A 16597-nucleotide genomic window follows, 5' to 3' on the forward strand; every position below is an offset into this window, starting at 1 on the left:
CCCTGAGCCCCACCCAGCCACTTCGTAGAACTGTTATTGCTCTTTACGTTTACAATTGCCGTGCTTGAAGAGTAGGGCTTTCGGTAACCTTTAATTCCAGTTGTATTTAGCGAAAGTGATGGAGAGCAACGCTGGCTTTTAGGAATAAATGTGTGCGCTCGGCAGGGCTGAGCCAGATAAGGTGTTTCTATTAGCCCCAGATGGCAGAGCAGAAGGAGCGTGCGATGGCAGGTGACATTTTCCTGCTGCCTGACAAGGCCCATCATCTCTCCATAAACACTTACAATACTGCTGACAGCAAAGCAAGAAGCAGATGGCCCGGTGTTCCACACTGAATATTAAACGATAGAGTAGGGACTGCATAGATTTCACAATAGCCCTTTAAAGAATGCGACCAGAAGTGGCAAGAAGAGAGGTTCACTCCTAAAAACGCAATAGGTATTCGAAAATAACCTTGTCGATTTGGGAGGAGAAAAACTCAGACATTCCGCGTGGCATGATAACCGTTTAAAAAGCTTTAGCGTTTTTTTTTTTAGAGTTCGTGTGAGAAGTTAACTTGTACAAATGTTGCCCAAACAAAAGGTTCGTACCACTAACAAGACGTGCTGTCTGATAGAATTCCTTGGAGGAGGTGCAGCGCCAGTATAAGGAGCTGAGCCAAGCTAAATCTGATATGGAGGCCGAAGTGACTGGCATGAATGAGAAAATCAAGCAGCTCTCTGAGGAGCTGGATGGGCGGCGCAAGGAGGACTGCGCTTTGCAGAGCCGCTACACGGTATGAGTGCCAATCATTCAACATTCATGGTGCTCTGGCTGGATATTTTTTTTTTACATTGGCATTTCGGTGATGAATGCGGACGCGCCATTTCGGGAAATATTTTGCCGCAGTTTTCTTTGGGGATGCACGAGCAAGGATTCATTTCGGTTGAGTCGGTCCAGGTCGTTCACGCGGAAAATATTTACACACGTGCCCGACCACATCCAGAATACCTCTCGCAATGGCTATACGTTGCGTGCCTACTCCAGTCGTAGCCAGATTCGTGGAAAAAGTAAGCTCTTTGCACACCACATGCAGTATGTCTCTCACTGTCTGCTAGGCACATGACTACTCCAGTCTTGCCAGCGACCCAGAAAATATTCAGAGAGAAATTAAGCCCTGCGCATGGGTGTGTGCGTGTGCAGACACTACCTTACTGCAGGGTTAATAACCTTCATCGTGGCTGTGTTCTTGCTGTGCAAAAAAAATAGCCACTGCATAAACAGCCAATACTGGATCTCAAGTGCATTGCTTACATGTAGCTGACAAGATAATGAGGCAAAATAAACCTAATTAAAGGCCACAGCCATGTATAGTTTGCCTGGCATACCAGTGTGCCACGTGTGAGTAATCCATTTCTCTTTTAGTGCTTGACAGAGGACGTTTGACGGTTTGCATTGGAATAAAAAATGACCTTTTCATCTCTGGGGGCTGGGTGACATCATTTCAGTTTAGAAATCCAATTCTATTTTCAGCTGTCGTACCTCAGCAGAGCACTGTGTTTACACATTGAATCATTGCCCTCTGGAGTGGGTTATACTGTTGATATTAAATTCCTGGCTTTATTCTTCTTTTTAAATTGACCATTTAGCCACCTTAAAGGTGTATCGATCGTGCAATACAAATATAAATTAATCCTGAAAGACCAGTTAAATTACCCGGTTGAAATATGGAACGATTGCTCGAGCTCATTGCTCAGACACGTAGTTCGTTTTTATCGGCGCGGCGTTTTCCACTATTTCTTGGCAGCATTTCTGCCGTTTGCTGTGCCTGGTTTGCAATGAAAGACTAAGTTTCCATTGTGGCTTCACCACCAGATCAAGACGCTTTTCCGTTCTGGATTATTTGGCCACAGTCAACCTTTGCAGAGGACACAAGGTGGTCAATCTATGATCATAACGGCCTTGCTGCAGTTGTGAACATCGTGGGCCATGTTCACAATTCGTCAATATTGACAACTTGCTCCACTGTCGATGAAGATATAAAAAAAATTCTGAAAAATAGGACAACTAGGAACATTGGCCAAACACTTGCCTCAAACACACGTCTTTTTGTCGCGAATACCACGACGTATCATTGTTTGAACGGCGAGATGTGGCTTTCGTCACGCTTGTGATGCAGGAACTCGAGCAGAGCAAGCAGGCTGTGGACTCGGGGCTCGTGCAGCACAAACGTCAGCTGGAGGAGTCTGCCGTACGTGTTCAGCAACTGGAGGGAGACCTGGAAACCCTGGCCAAGAAGATGCTGGACAAAGAGATGGAGCTGGATGGGTGAGGCCTCCAATATGTTCATATCGACTTTTGCGTTTAGTAGCTGAACATCGTTGCATCGCAGATCTGGTTCATTTGATTCAGCGAATGGCTTTGTCATTCTGATTTTAACCGTCTCGTTCAGCTTTCTTTGTTAACATTTTGATTATGCGCATATAATTTGAATAAATTGTCGATAATTAGATTCTTACGCGCAGTTCGATGCACGCATAATGAGCCTACGAATCAATTTTAACTGATGATATCGCCGCATGCCTACTGCCCACCTTATGGCTGTGAAACTCTTTTGCCGATAAGATTCTTAGGTCCCTGGGTGATCTATTTACAAATTGCTATTTGCCTTGGGGGTGGGTTTGTGAGCGACGTTTATGAGAAGCAAAGTGCATGATTGCCCTTAGGGTATTTATTGACCTCGCAAGCTTATTTTTCATGTTGGTACAGAGTCTTGATGCTGAAATTTGATGTCTAGGGGTTTGTAAAAGCCACAAAACCCGATTTATAGATCGAGCGTGTGCTCACCCGAAATGTGACAATCTCGTTTAAGGATTGATGCGTTTCTTCTGTTGTAAATGCACAGGTATCTAAAGAACACTTCTTTTTTGTACTGCCGTCCATGCGCAGGTGCAAGGACAGCATTAAGAAGTTGACTGCTGAAAAACAACAGCTAGAGACCGAACTTAAAAATGAGAGGGAGGAGAAAAATCTTTTTATGGTAAGTCTGAGTGAGCAGAAGCTTTTAATGCCATTTAAGTGCAAGAGGTGGTTGGGTGGCTCAGGAGGCTAACACTGTCTGAATAACACTGATTAATGAACCAGCACCACCGAGATGCTAGGTTCTAAGCTATGTTTCAGCCCGCCCTTACACCATGGTTTCAAAAGTGTAATGAGTTGGTCTCAATCCAGTCATAATGATTGCACAACAAAATCATCTTCATCCTGTTAAACGTGATAATTCACTTGATCTATCTTAATTTCAGCTCAGAAAAATAATACTATGAACATGCGACCAGCATGTTTTTGCAAGGCATACAAAAGATATTTCTCTCGTGTGGATAAAGACATCTCGTGAAGTATCTTCCGATGTAGATTAGTGAAGTAATCTTTCAGGGCAGTTCCAAATGAAAATGTCTTAGTAAAAAAAAAGACCAACAGCAGTTTCATACTCATGGATGCCAAACTGTGACCAACATCTGTACACAGACGCACATCAAGGAGACGGATCTGGAAAACAAGCAGCTCAACACAAACCTGAAGGCCGCCCAGGCAGAGGTCGGAGAAAAGAACAACGCGATCTCAGAGTTGACGGAGGAAATCTCCCGCCTGCAGCAAAGCGCGGCTCACAGAGAGAGGTCGCTCTGCGGGGCTGCAGGAGCCGGGTCATCTAAACCGGAGGTGAGTCCACGCGCGTGCTCGGATTTCAACAACTCCACACTGAGCGTGGCACTACTTGATCTGTGCAGCAATCTGCTTGATGAGCTTTCATCCACTCGGCCAACCTTACGGCCTCTTCCGGCTCCCAATTAGTGAAGGTAAGCAAGCTCTTTCTTGGAATTTTGTGGTTTCAGGTAATGAGGGCAGGTGGATTCATTGATGGTTACAATGCAAAGGCAACATTTGCTAATGTACGGTGCTCAGGCATCTGGTCGACTAGCTCTCTCGGGAAGCTACATTTACTGAGTACGCCCGTCTGGTACAGTAACCACTGATAATGAGTGTCTCCTCGCATTGGAAGTAACGGTAGTAAATTAACAGAAAATGCGCTTCAGAGGAGGAACCACCACAGAGATGGAGCAGAGAAGTTTATGCGCAGGAATGTAATGGGTTATAGCATCGTAAGACAAACCATGCGGAATGGCAGCGTCCTGAGATGGCTTCATCCACTGTCATCCACTGGTGGATAAAGATTGACTGATATCGATAAGACATGTAAGAATTTAAAATAATTATTAGTTTTAGGATTCGACGCAGGTATCTTGATCGTTAGACCCAATCTATGTCCATGGATTGTTGCATCCCTAATGTAAACTGCACTGCGTATCACATTGCAATGATAAATGGTAGAAACTCTCCTCGTTTGCTCTGCGCCTTCTCCAGAAGGAGCTGGGTGTGGTACGGGAGCTGCTGCGCCGCACTGAAGATCAGTTGGCCAACAGCGAGCAGAAGTTAAAGCTCCTCCAGGGGGAGCTTCTGGATGCGACCAGTACCCGGGACAAAATTATGGCCTCTCTGTACCAAGAGCGCACGAGCAGCGAGGAACTTCGCACCCTCGTCACTCAGGTGCCCAATGATACCAACTCGTGCTCTTGGCTTTGACATATTCAAACCGCACGGGACATTTTCATTCCTTGCTCTCTATGTGAGCCTGCTAACATTTTAAAGTCTCGGCGTACCTTATACGATCTGTGCAAGCGGTCTTGGGATTGCCATTGCTAAAGTTTATTTTGGATGAACTTAATGCACAGTTGACATGCTTAAGAGGCAATAAGTCCATCATTTCTTATTTTTTATAACAAGGGTCAAGTGAGCGATCATTTTGACTGGAAGGAACCAGGGACCCATGATATTGATAACGGTCTATATAATTTATTGACAGTGGTAAGGTAAAAAAAGTAATTTTAAAAAAATACTCTTTTCCATCCTCAGATTTTTGAGTTGATAGTTGGGAATCATTCTGTGAAGTGATGAAACATCTGCTTTTGAAAGCTTTCACTTGAGGGGAGTGGTGGGGGGAAATTATTAAACTGTGAAATTTCGAAAACATTTTCTAGTCCATTGCACTGAAGTAGCCGGTCTCATACCTGCGACTTCATTGACCAAGCCGAGTCGTCGTCTTTTCCAGATGGAAAACAAGAACGTTGAGGGCTTGCGTGAAGACTCGCCTGGTCATGACGAACTCAGGAAGGAGAATGAAGACCTGAAATTGCGTCTGCAGATGGGAGCCGAGCACTACAAGGAGAAGTTTAAGGAGTGCATGAGGCTGCAGAAGGAGCTCACCAAGGCGAAGCAGCAATCGGTACGTTCCGGGATGCTCGAGGTGGCAGCGCATGCTCCATTTGTGAAATCGAGAGCTGTTTTTTAAATCGTCATGCCCACCCCCCTTCCCCCTCCCCCCCATGTTTCAATGAATGGTCACGATTTGGGCGGCGATTTTGTCCAAGAATCACATTTATTTTTTATTTTTCAAGAGGGTGACAATAGCGGTCTCTAGTGGCAGAGAAGCACATGAACTCCTTTACATACACGGAATACAAAATCGATAATAACTTCCTATACGTGTCATTAGATGCATGTACAGTGAGCATAAGCATTCATGTAAATTGATAAAGATATTTGTCGTTAAAGCCTACATTTTAGCCCTTGGTAAATAAGAGGAGGGACCAATTTAGTTTAACAGTTTTGACTAAAAGTTTTCTAAAAAATAAAATACATTTTTGAGGTTGGGTGTAATCTGCTCCAGTTGAGAAGGTCATCGTCTAAATGTCATTTCATGTTCACAGTCCTGTGCATTTGGTCACATGAACTGTTTTTTGCTTTCACATTTGCACTAATCGATTTTAATGCCTTTCACTTGAAAGTGCTGCTCTTCCTCCTCTACTCGAAAAAAACGAAGCGGTTTAGTGTGGCCACTTCAACTGAAACGTTAACGCACAAATTCTCCCTTCGCTGCCTTGTTGCGACAGGATGAACAGGTGGAAGCGCCGGCGGTCGTTTCAATGGAAACCCAGAAGTCCCCTCGTAAGTCGAGACACATTATTCTCAAGCGCGTCATTTAAAACATTTCAGTGCCCTTGATCCTGTAAAAAGTTATCGCCGTAACTTATGTCTCTGTCGTCCGCCGGCAGAATCTACGACGGGGCGGTTGAGAGCGGAGAGAGATAAAACTCATTTCATGTGTGTTCTTTTGGCCGCCTTGCACGCATCACTATTCCCTCCCCCTCCCCTTTCCCTCTCAGCTGCGTCTGAGATGAAGGAGAACCTGGGCGGTGAGCTGTCGTCTCGGGCGATGGAGAAGCTGGCGGAAAAAACGGATAAGTGCAAGAAGTATAAGGAAATGTTCAAAGTAAGGATTGCATGCCCATCCCTCCCAGTGTGCGTTTGCTGCACAAAGTATTTTTTGTTGTTGTTGAGATAACAATTGTCGTAAAACTTGAGCCGTAATTAATTGTGCCGTTGTTCGCACGTAATTAAATGCAACACGACATAATGTGTGTACGCTGGAGAATAATGTTAGTGCTTAGATAAAAATAATAGCTTGTTCTAGCTTTGTGAAAGAATGCGGGGAAAAAAATTGTCAAGCATTTGCTTTTAAATGTGATGCATTTTTATAGATGTATAGATAGGAATTTCATTGCCTAGCAAGTGAGGTTATTACTTATATTTTTGTTTTCCCGCACGGCTGATCCCCACATAAATTTGGCAGCGATTCTTTCTCATACACCAGCTGGTTAGTTCTGGCGGCACACTCTTAAATTTCCATTCCTTCAGCTGTCATCAGTAATTGATACAAATAGCCGAGTTAACCAGCGGTGGCTCCACAAACAGCTTTTTTTTTCCCAGCCTCCTTTGGCCGTACACAACAGCTTGGGGGGGTTAAAGTGGCCAATGTTAGACCATTACTCAAATTCTCAGAGCAGGTTGCTATAATTACATATTACGTCTAATTTAAATGTATTTTATTTTCATAAAGGACACTTGCACCGTTTCATTGGGTGAATTAACGAAACAGCTGGCGCAGATTTGTCCGAGCGTCGCCAAACCCATTTTAGGAATTGCATTTTCAGAGAAAGGTGACGTGAACAAAAACTACACACACACTCACAAACAAGGACCTGAACACTTGATCTCGGATTGTCGTTCGCGATGTTGCTCAGAAAGAGAAGGAGAGCAGAGAGCGGCTGGAAGAGGAGCTGCAGAAGCTGCAGAGGAGCATTGAAGAGGAGAAGCGGGCCACGGAAGTACTGTCGGATAAGCTGGCTAGAGAGCAGGCCAACATGCAGGTAACGCAGTGCTCAAGTGACTCTACAGTTTCCTTTACTTACAAGCGAGCGAACCTACAGATTCCTGTGTAATTTGGCACGGAAGACACCCATGTCACTTTTTTGTAGGAGACGACACATTGACGGTGCTTCATTACTGCCATCGTCATAAACGAATGCTGCCTCGTAATTGAATGCTTGAAGAGCTAATGGTTTGCCGCTAATCTCCTCTCGCGTGTTGTGTTTTTTTAAATCTTCACTCAGTACGCTGCATCGTCATTCGACGTGCAATTTGGATTTTGTTTTGCTGTCACCAATCCTATTCAGGCCGTTATATTCTCAGTTTCATCGTACAGTGCTCTGTCTTTTGTTGGCAGTTGAACTCGCTTGTTTGTTTTTGTTTTATTGTTTGGCTTGTTTTTTTTGTTGCAAAAAAAGCATGCTTCCATTTATTTTCCTTTTTCATTTACAGTTTTTTTGCTGCTGTCTTTGTGTCATTTCTCATGTTTAATGCATTCTGTGTTACCTTTAACTTTACTCTGTTTATATGTCTTCTCGTAGGCTTGCCACTTTCTGGATGCTTTCACAGTGTATGCCCATAATGGTCACTTTTTTTTTTCAGGATCAGCTTTCAACAAAGGCATTGGAGCTGAAAGACGTCCGGTCGGCTCTGGAGAAGATTAAAAAGGAGAAGGAAGATCTGCTGACAAAGTTCACGGTAGTGTAAATCCCGCTCGCTAAAACTTTGCGACACGCTAGACTTGAACCATGAATGTCAGCAGCCGTGCATCGCAGGACATGCGCTTACAGCAGCCATAGTAACAAGTTTTTTAGAGGAAGTAAGGCGTGCATTACACTCGAGTGGCTGCACATCCCATCTCTACGTACTCATTACCTGAGCACTTTATACCAGGCACACTGTTGACTTTGAGAAATGCTGACATGCTTAAATAAAGAAACAAACAAACAAACACAATTTCTAAACAACGTTGGAGCGGTGCCGATTTTGACCAGTTATCTCCTGCGGCAGAGAAGCAGCATATGTATGCGTGTGTCTGTTTTCTTGTTCCACGGCGCGGGTTCCAAGCATTGCTCACCGGTGCCTTTAGAGCACCGATACAATGCGGCAATCGTAAATTGTGTATTTTGTTTTACCAGTTCACGTGTAGCTTCAACCGCACGTCGAACCTATTTGATTTTCCTTAAGGGTGGCCCGGATTAGCCTAGCGATGCTTTTAGAGAGGGCACTTTTGTTGGACGGTGCGAGTGAGCTACATCGGAGGCTGTGTTCGACGTGCGTCCTAATTTTTGTCATGTGATATCAACACGCAGCACGAGAAGGAGGACAAGCAGCTTCTGGAAGAGAAGGTGATGCGGATGGAGACGTTCTTCAATGAGCAGCAGCAAACCAAACAAGACATTTCGGTATTTCCCACAATGTAGCGTGAGAGCTGAATGGTGCACCACTCCAGAAACCTTTCCAACTTTACAACGTGTGCAGTGTTTTGCCACAAAAACTTCACGTGGAGGATATTGCCTCCCTGCTTGCAAACCAGCCCGCATACAATCTGGCGCATGTGTTTTTGGTGTGCTGCGAGAAACTTCCTAACTGCTTTGCCATCCCGCTGGTGAATAATTAGATTTTGTGTTTCAATTTGTTTGCCATTTTCATGGTGGTTCACTGGCAGATGCCAGCAGCATGCTGCGTAATCTCTTGCTGAGTACAGCATGAATTTCTCCGCGGTTTAGCGCGCACCTCTGGCAAGTGGCCTTCCATTTCAGCGAGCCCAAATGTGAGCCAATCAATCAATATCTGCCGCTGACGTTTTTGCCTCGCTGCATTGTGTGCGCGGATTGGAATCCCGAGACCACTGCCGTTGCAGCATTAAACTTTGATCGTACCACACTCGTTATAATGTGAGAAAGCTTTTTTGAAATATACTCGAGGGGTGGGGGTTGGGGAAGAGTAAAGATTTGCAAATTACAGTTTTGAAATCTTAAATATATTTACAATGCGAACGTATGCTATTGTTCTGGAGTGTTTTTGCCCGGGTCTTTAAGCTTAGAGTAGGATTTCCAGTACCCCCCCCCCAAAATATTTCTGGAAAATGAATTTAGTCATTCAACAAATGGGGGGGGGTATTTTTGCAATATAATCGCATCATCGCACAGTGGTTTTTTACGTCACAATTTAATATACTGATATCTAAAAGTAAGAAATACACTTCTTGGCATCAATGTAACGATGCACCGAATAGTCAATTCAAATAGTTTCTTAAGCTCACGTTGCGTGCATTAAATTGAACGTGTAAGAATCAATTGGTTTCTGTTTATGCAAATACAAATTATACGCCGTCTCATTCATGCTCATGGAGCCAACCAAACGGTACAAATCGTATGAAAAAACTGAGAAACATCACAAGTTTGGCGGTACAACAATCCTCCTCTCGAATCGTGACCCTAGATTGTGACAATTTTTCAAATTGCAAGGAGGGGGTGAATCTTGATGCGACAAGCGCTTCCCTCGTTGGTTAACACTCGCGCAAAACATGCGCGCGGATAAACAGACCCGCGCACAGCTGGGGTAGCGTTAAGGAGGCCTGGGGCCCGGGTGTGAGCTGCAGAGGGGGGGGGGGGGGACCCCTTGTGCTGTGTATCACAGCGAAGCAGATGGCTGGCTGGCCCCGTGCTATGAAATGTGCCCGAGCCTCGGCGCACCCCAGGGGCGCTACTCCAGGGTAAATCCGTGGTGTGCAGCTGCGTTACCGTCTGCATCGCACCCTCGGCGTCTATTCATTAATCCCCGATCAACACAAACCTCGTACTCACTTTGCCGGCTATTAATGGACACCGCTGGCTGTTGGATTGAAATGTTTCATGCTCAGAGAGTTTAATTAAAAGGGAAATGGCAGTTTAATTGCATGAGCTACATGTGGCTGATAATGTGCAGTCTTTGCCCTTTAATCTTTGAACAGCATGCATTAAACATTCAAAACATTTAAACTTGAGAATATACGCTTCACCAATTCATGCAGTTTTAATCTTGTTGATGAAATTTCCATGAATCTTAGAATATGAACATGATCTTTGTGTTAATTGACATCAGGATACATCAATTCAGCTAGTCAGTTTGCCATGTGCTTTGCATACACTAAATGTAATAGAAGCTATTGGTGAATGTTCAACAATTTTCATAACAAAGTACAGTATACATTTACCGTGACAGCTAAATTGTAACGGAATTCGTATGCATTAATTTGACAATGCACTGCATCTCAAGGCACAGTTATATCAATAATGATAATGGTGTCATTTTGAAATCCACTCAGTGTACAGACTGCACTCAGTTACATTTAATAACTAACCAAAAACATTTTAAGTCACCACTACATCTCGCCTGGTATAGATTTAACACTTACCACCATCCATGACGCAATGAATTTGCATGCTTTGGAGGTCACGATTTGAGGGTCACGATTCGATCCACAGATCAATTTTTTATTGTCATTGTGGTGCAATGGAATCCATAATGGCTTCATGCTTTCTGCAAGTAACTGTATGCAACAAACGGTAACGGAAGAGAAAGTAGTTATTGGATGCACGATTATTCACTGTGGATGTCTTGAGCGTAACAAATCATTTTAAATTGATTGATGTTTACATTCCTGACCATTATTGACAACAACGTCAGGTGTGTGTACAAGGTGCATTTTTTTTCTTGTGCGATGTTGCACACAGAGGCAGCAGCAGGAGAAAGATTTCGCAATCTACGAGCTGCAAAATACACTTAAAGATTTAACGGATGAAATAGATGCGCATAAGGTAAGGGCTATGCTGAGCAATGAGGATGGCACTTAACTTTACATTACACATTATCTCCACGATGAACAGTGTTTTATACACGTGATTCTCACTTATGTTATTGTAGTGATATCCCCGAAAGATGTTGGTGGAACCAATTACAAAATGTGTGTTCACTGTTTACAATATGTTGATATATTTACTGAATGTGAACAACTTATACGTCGAAAGCAGCTTTCGATGTTGCCACACGGTACATTCACATATGCATAACTTATTTCACACTGTACGTAGCCAACTGCTCATTGGAGGTATGGGAAAAGGGGCAATTTACTAAACACAATGTTAAAGTGTGGCCGGGTAGTGTTTAACATGCCAAAGTTTCTTAACGACATCCTATTCTGATATGCGGCAAGAGGCACTGTTGCTGGGTTACCACATGATCTGTGTAGCAGCAGAGTGCTCTGCTATAAAGCATGAGCTCAGAATTTAACAATTGCATAACCCACATTCTTACACTGGCCTCTGGCTGTCCCTGCAATTATTTAAATGGACATGTTATATAAAAGGTCTTCGAATAAGATGTCCATGATACATATTGAATTACATCTCCACTTTGCCGGCGATTAATGGACACCGCTGGCTGTTGGATTGAAATGTTTCATGCTCGGAGAGAGTTTAATTAAAAGCGAAATGACAGTTTAATTGCACTAGCTACATGTAGCGGGATAATGTGCAGTGTTTGCCCCTTTAATCTTCGAACAGCTTGCATTACAAATACAAAAACATTTAAACTTGAGAATCCCCACATTGCCCTTTTGTATAGTTTTGATCTTTGTTGCTGCCACAAATTATAGAATATGAATATGATCTTCATGTTATTGACTAATATTTCAGGATGCATTGTTTGAAGCAGTCATTCTGCAATGTAATGTGCACATACTAATGTTAATAGCAACTACTGGTAACTTTAAACACCATTTTCACAATGTGTAAATGTACAAGGACACACACAAGAATGTCGGCAGAGTGTTGTTAATAATAACATGTTATTATTTTTTTCACACAATGTTCACAATGTGGATTATCGGTTCAGACTGCACCCAATGAAACATTTTTGATTCGTTTGTAAGTTCAAGTCCCTAATAAATGGAAAGCAACCCCACCTTGTTAGTATGGATGTAACAATTCCCACCAGCCACGATGCAATGAATTTTCTTGATTCGGGGTCATGATTTGGGGGTCACGAATCAATTCTTTTTGTCACTGGTGCATGTAGAATTAATAGCAGCCTCAGCATTTCTGCGAAGCGATTACATGCATTGCACGGTAAAAAATAAACCCTCAGTAGTTCTTATTGTGCACATGATTCAATACGCATATCATAACAGTAAGAATCCATTGATGTAAACATCCCCTGCTCACTTGCAGTGTAAACTAAAGGTGTGTGTGGCATATTCAAGAGGCTTTGTTTTCTTGTGAAATGTCACAGATGCAGCTGCGCGAGAGAGATGGGAAAATCGATGAGCTGGTGGCCACAGTCACAGACTTGCAGCATGTAAGAGACGAGTATCTGGTAAGGGAGATGCGGAGCAACGGTCATGGCATTTTGCCTTTAAAATATAAATGACGTTCATGATAAACGTATTAGATGCACACAAACGATTCTTATTTATTGTTATGACAACCCCGGTAGGTGTTGTATGTATGTAGATGGAACTTATTTCGCACCGTACGTAACCAACTGCTAATCGGAGATGCGGGGAAAGAACAACAAACTAAATATAAAAAGCAGTTCTCAAGAAGATAGTTTAACGAGCTTTTGTCCGTCCAAGGACGGGTGTAGTGCAGTAAATCTGAAACATGCAAGCGAAAAGCAGATGGCGACGTGATATTGCATTGATGCGTGTGCAATTTGTAAGGGCTCGGTGACACAGAACTATTTTATTTTAAGGTTATAATCCCTTGTTCATCATGACGTCCTTTTTACTTTGATGTCTCAATAGCGTTACGGAGATTGCGTGACGTGAGGGTTCTGCCTTTGTACTGAGGGTTGTAAGTTGACGCCGAGGAGGGGGGAGGAGGCGCCTCACCCCCCCCCCCCATATGGAGTGACGTCAGCAGCTAATTATTATGAATGGGGGGGGTGTCCATTTGGAGGACGTCACCTTAATCATTATGAATGAAGGGGGGCTGTTCGATGTGGAGTGACGTCACCTGTTCATGATTATTAATGAGGGGGGGTCCATTTGGAGGATGTCACCTGCTCATGAATATTAATGAGGGGGGCTGGTCGATGTGGAGTGACGTCACGACCGTTAAGGATAGACATTCTTGGGCGAATATAGTCGGTATACTTAATTGGTCCTTGGCTCAAATTAGTTGCTGCTCTATAGTAGGTGGTGTTCAGGTATTTAATGTAGATGAAAACAAACTTCTACATCAAATCTCAGGTGCTGCCGCAGGGAACCTACCCGTAGAATTAGAAAAGTTGTACATTCAAATGTGGCCAGTAGAGTTTAGCATACTCAATGTCTGAATGACGGCATGTTGCGATGTGGCCATGAGGCACTGCTGCTGGGTTAGGGTTGGACTAAAATATTGCATAGCCCTCAGTTTCTCTGGCCTCTGGCTCAACCCGTACACTATTTAAAGAGCAAATTTTTTATAACATATTTAGTACAAAAGTGTTATCAAGAAGATTGCATTTTTATATGAAAATCTAAGAATAAAATGTATTTGAAAGTGGGTTAGGAATCTGCTGCTGCTGTGATATCTATAATAAAATAAGAAGTTGGGCGAGCATGCAACCTGCGCTGACAATAAATACACAGTGAGTCGGCCGCGTGGAAATAAAGATGGATACATCACACGCTGAACCGCTTAAGTAAATCGTGACCAAAATATAACAAAATCACACATGCAATTTGAGTGCTGGTAATTTGTTTATGGGCCTTTTTTTCTTGTTGCAGTAATAGAGGTTACAGGATCCATTTAATGAGCACCTTTGAAGGACTTTGATAACAGAGGCAGTCAAAAAGAATAGAAAAATCCATAATGTATAACGAAGATGTATTGGGGCACGGCTCTTCCCAGGATTTCAATTTTCTTAGGCTCGCATTTTGACCTTCAGACTACAGCACATCCAGCGTGACCTTAAAAATGTTTTTTTTTTTTACGATGGCCGGCAAGTGGGATAGACGTTGATGAAAAGAAGTAAGAGTTTGCTGCTTGCGAGTGATGTGGGCCTGTCATCGTGGAGGAAGCTGTCACGGGTCACACTCTGGCGGCGGCTGGGTCCGCACGCATGCCGCCCGCAATTTGTGTCGCTCGTAACCTTGGCATCATAACAGAGTAATTTGTTTCTGCTGAAGCTTGCAGTCTTTGGCGACGCGGGGGGCCGGTGCTGCGAATTTGCCACGTCAATAAGAGTCGCCGGTATTTATTCCCGTCGCGTGGAACGTTGGCCGTCGTTTCGCTGGGCCCGGATGCACATTGTGTCGCGTGCGCTGTGAATTCAATCGACTCCCACTAATCTGCAAGTGTGTGTCATCCAGAAAGCGTTCTCGTTTGCGCGAAGTAACTTTCCTTCCCCCCCCCCCCCCCATCCTCTTGAAACAAACCTAGCGTTAGCGACGGCTGCATCGGCAGTCACGATATTTCACCTTGCTACAAATTGGTACGAGACTTGTATCGATGGATTAGTACGTTCGTCAAATTCGATTCTTACGCTCGCAATACACGCATTGAAATCGTGCACGTGGGAATGGATTATTTATGCAAATAATCAGCAAATGATATGATCATGTTACATTGGCTAATGGAGCGAGATAAAAATGTACAAATGAGACTGATAAAACGAGAAATAATAGAAAATTATGGCAAAGAATCGACTCTTCATCGGTTTGCAAATGCCATGGCCTGTTGAGAGGATAAAAATACCATGTTTGTTGACCACACTGCACACTGACTGTCACCTGCTATGAAAAACATTACAATGCGTCCTTTGCTCTGGGAGACCCAGTGGCGTAACTTCGACGTAGGCCCAATTTCTTCTCTTGAACTGGAGCCCGTGCCCACCACACTCCGCCACTGGGTACACTATCTGCAGCGCGAGGTGCTTTCTGCCAGCCGTCAAATAATTGAATAATTCGATAAAATATGTGGACAAACTCATCAACACTTTCCTCCCTCGAGTGTTTTGCAAGTACAAAGTGCAGCAGCGTGTCGCGAGCCATCCGCTGGCTTGCTCCGCATCGTGTTTACAAGCATTTAAATGTCACTTGACGCAGCCTTCCTTTGAATGTCGATTGTTTTTTTTGTCGGCTGGGATTTTTTTGCTCATCCAAGAAGGATATTGCTCTCGATTGATTCTGATTATTGGGAGTCTGCTGTATTGCTATCAGGTGTTGTTAACACATTTAAAAATGGAGATGCAACTGAAAACATGAACAAAACCATGTATTCCATCGCCATTTATAACCAGGCTGCAAGTCATGAGCTGTCCTGCCCGAGTTAAACTTCCATTGTGAGAACAAAACACTTTTGAAAATCATTCTATAGCACCCTAGTGATGGACTGGATTGATAAAATAAAATATGGGAGTGTTGCCATAATGCTGTCACAGTTATTTTAAAGTATTTTATTCAATTAGCGGGACTTTTAAACTCTCGTCGGTCAGCCCGGAACACGCAGCCTCAGGATCTCTACACGGCAACATCTGTTGCACGTTCTGACAGCAGACAGAATTACATTTAATATTCAGAAAGAAAATCTTTCACCAAGTCTTTACTTCCAATTAACGTAGGGGCTTCAGCTACGAGCAGTGATCTTGTCTGTGATATGTATTGTTTTTATCCTTGTTCAGAAAAAGTTTGCATTTCTGGAAGAGAAGTGCGACACGGGGCAGGGTGGCGCTAGTGGCGGTAAGCGCAAGCTAGCAGCACATGGGTGTGCAGCAATATTTGCAAAGGACGAGCATTTTGACATTGTGTTTTCCTCTGCGCCAATGCGTTTGCAAGCCGAGAGCTTGCCATTGTGTTGGCTGTCCTGTGTGCCTGGGACGCGAGCAGTAAAGTGTTATGTCTTCTCAGGCATGCTAGGCAACTGTGGGATATGCAACCCATGGCTTCACAAGCCCGTGGTCAGCACAGGCCCCTACCCACACCATGTGGTCAAGAATCAACCATTCCGTCGAGATTACCGTAATGAGCAGGTAAAGCATTCCGAAATACTCACGAGTCGGCTTGCCTGCTGTGGAAATTATTTTATCATTTGGCCTTTTTTAATTTATAATTTTTTTTTATTTGGCACAGTAGACTTCTACTAATCTGTAGCAGATCAATTGTGGATGAGCAAATGAATTCTGGTGGAAAACGTTTACGTGTCGTAGGGCGTTTACGTGCGGCGTGGTGACAGTGTGGTGAGAACTTGCCGCTGTACGTGGCACATGTGCGGATGGATCGCAGTTGAATAGAGCGAGTGGATTGACATCACGATGCCATCGCCCTCTT

General features: G+C 43.7%; 1 protein-coding gene across 1 annotated transcript in view; it reads left to right on the top strand.

Moving 5' to 3' along the window:
* The window catches only part of TAX1BP1 (Tax1 binding protein 1), a 38672-nt gene that overhangs the window by 14525 nt on the left and 7550 nt on the right, over positions 1-16597 (top strand). Inside the window, exons 5-19 of the mRNA XM_078860427.1 lie at positions 617-775; positions 2159-2307; positions 2929-3019; positions 3508-3699; positions 4402-4584; positions 5147-5320; positions 5988-6042; positions 6261-6367; positions 7179-7304; positions 7906-8001; positions 8616-8708; positions 11022-11105; positions 12577-12660; positions 15952-16009; positions 16178-16299. Of these exons, the coding sequence (XP_078716553.1) occupies positions 617-775; positions 2159-2307; positions 2929-3019; positions 3508-3699; positions 4402-4584; positions 5147-5320; positions 5988-6042; positions 6261-6367; positions 7179-7304; positions 7906-8001; positions 8616-8708; positions 11022-11105; positions 12577-12660; positions 15952-16009; positions 16178-16299 (1773 nt within the window). The remainder of the gene's footprint in view (positions 1-616; positions 776-2158; positions 2308-2928; positions 3020-3507; positions 3700-4401; positions 4585-5146; positions 5321-5987; positions 6043-6260; positions 6368-7178; positions 7305-7905; positions 8002-8615; positions 8709-11021; positions 11106-12576; positions 12661-15951; positions 16010-16177; positions 16300-16597) is intronic.

This window comes from Lampetra fluviatilis, chromosome 10, assembly GCF_964198595.1.
Source record: "Lampetra fluviatilis chromosome 10, kcLamFluv1.1, whole genome shotgun sequence".
Classification (NCBI taxonomy): domain Eukaryota; kingdom Metazoa; phylum Chordata; class Hyperoartia; order Petromyzontiformes; family Petromyzontidae; genus Lampetra; species Lampetra fluviatilis.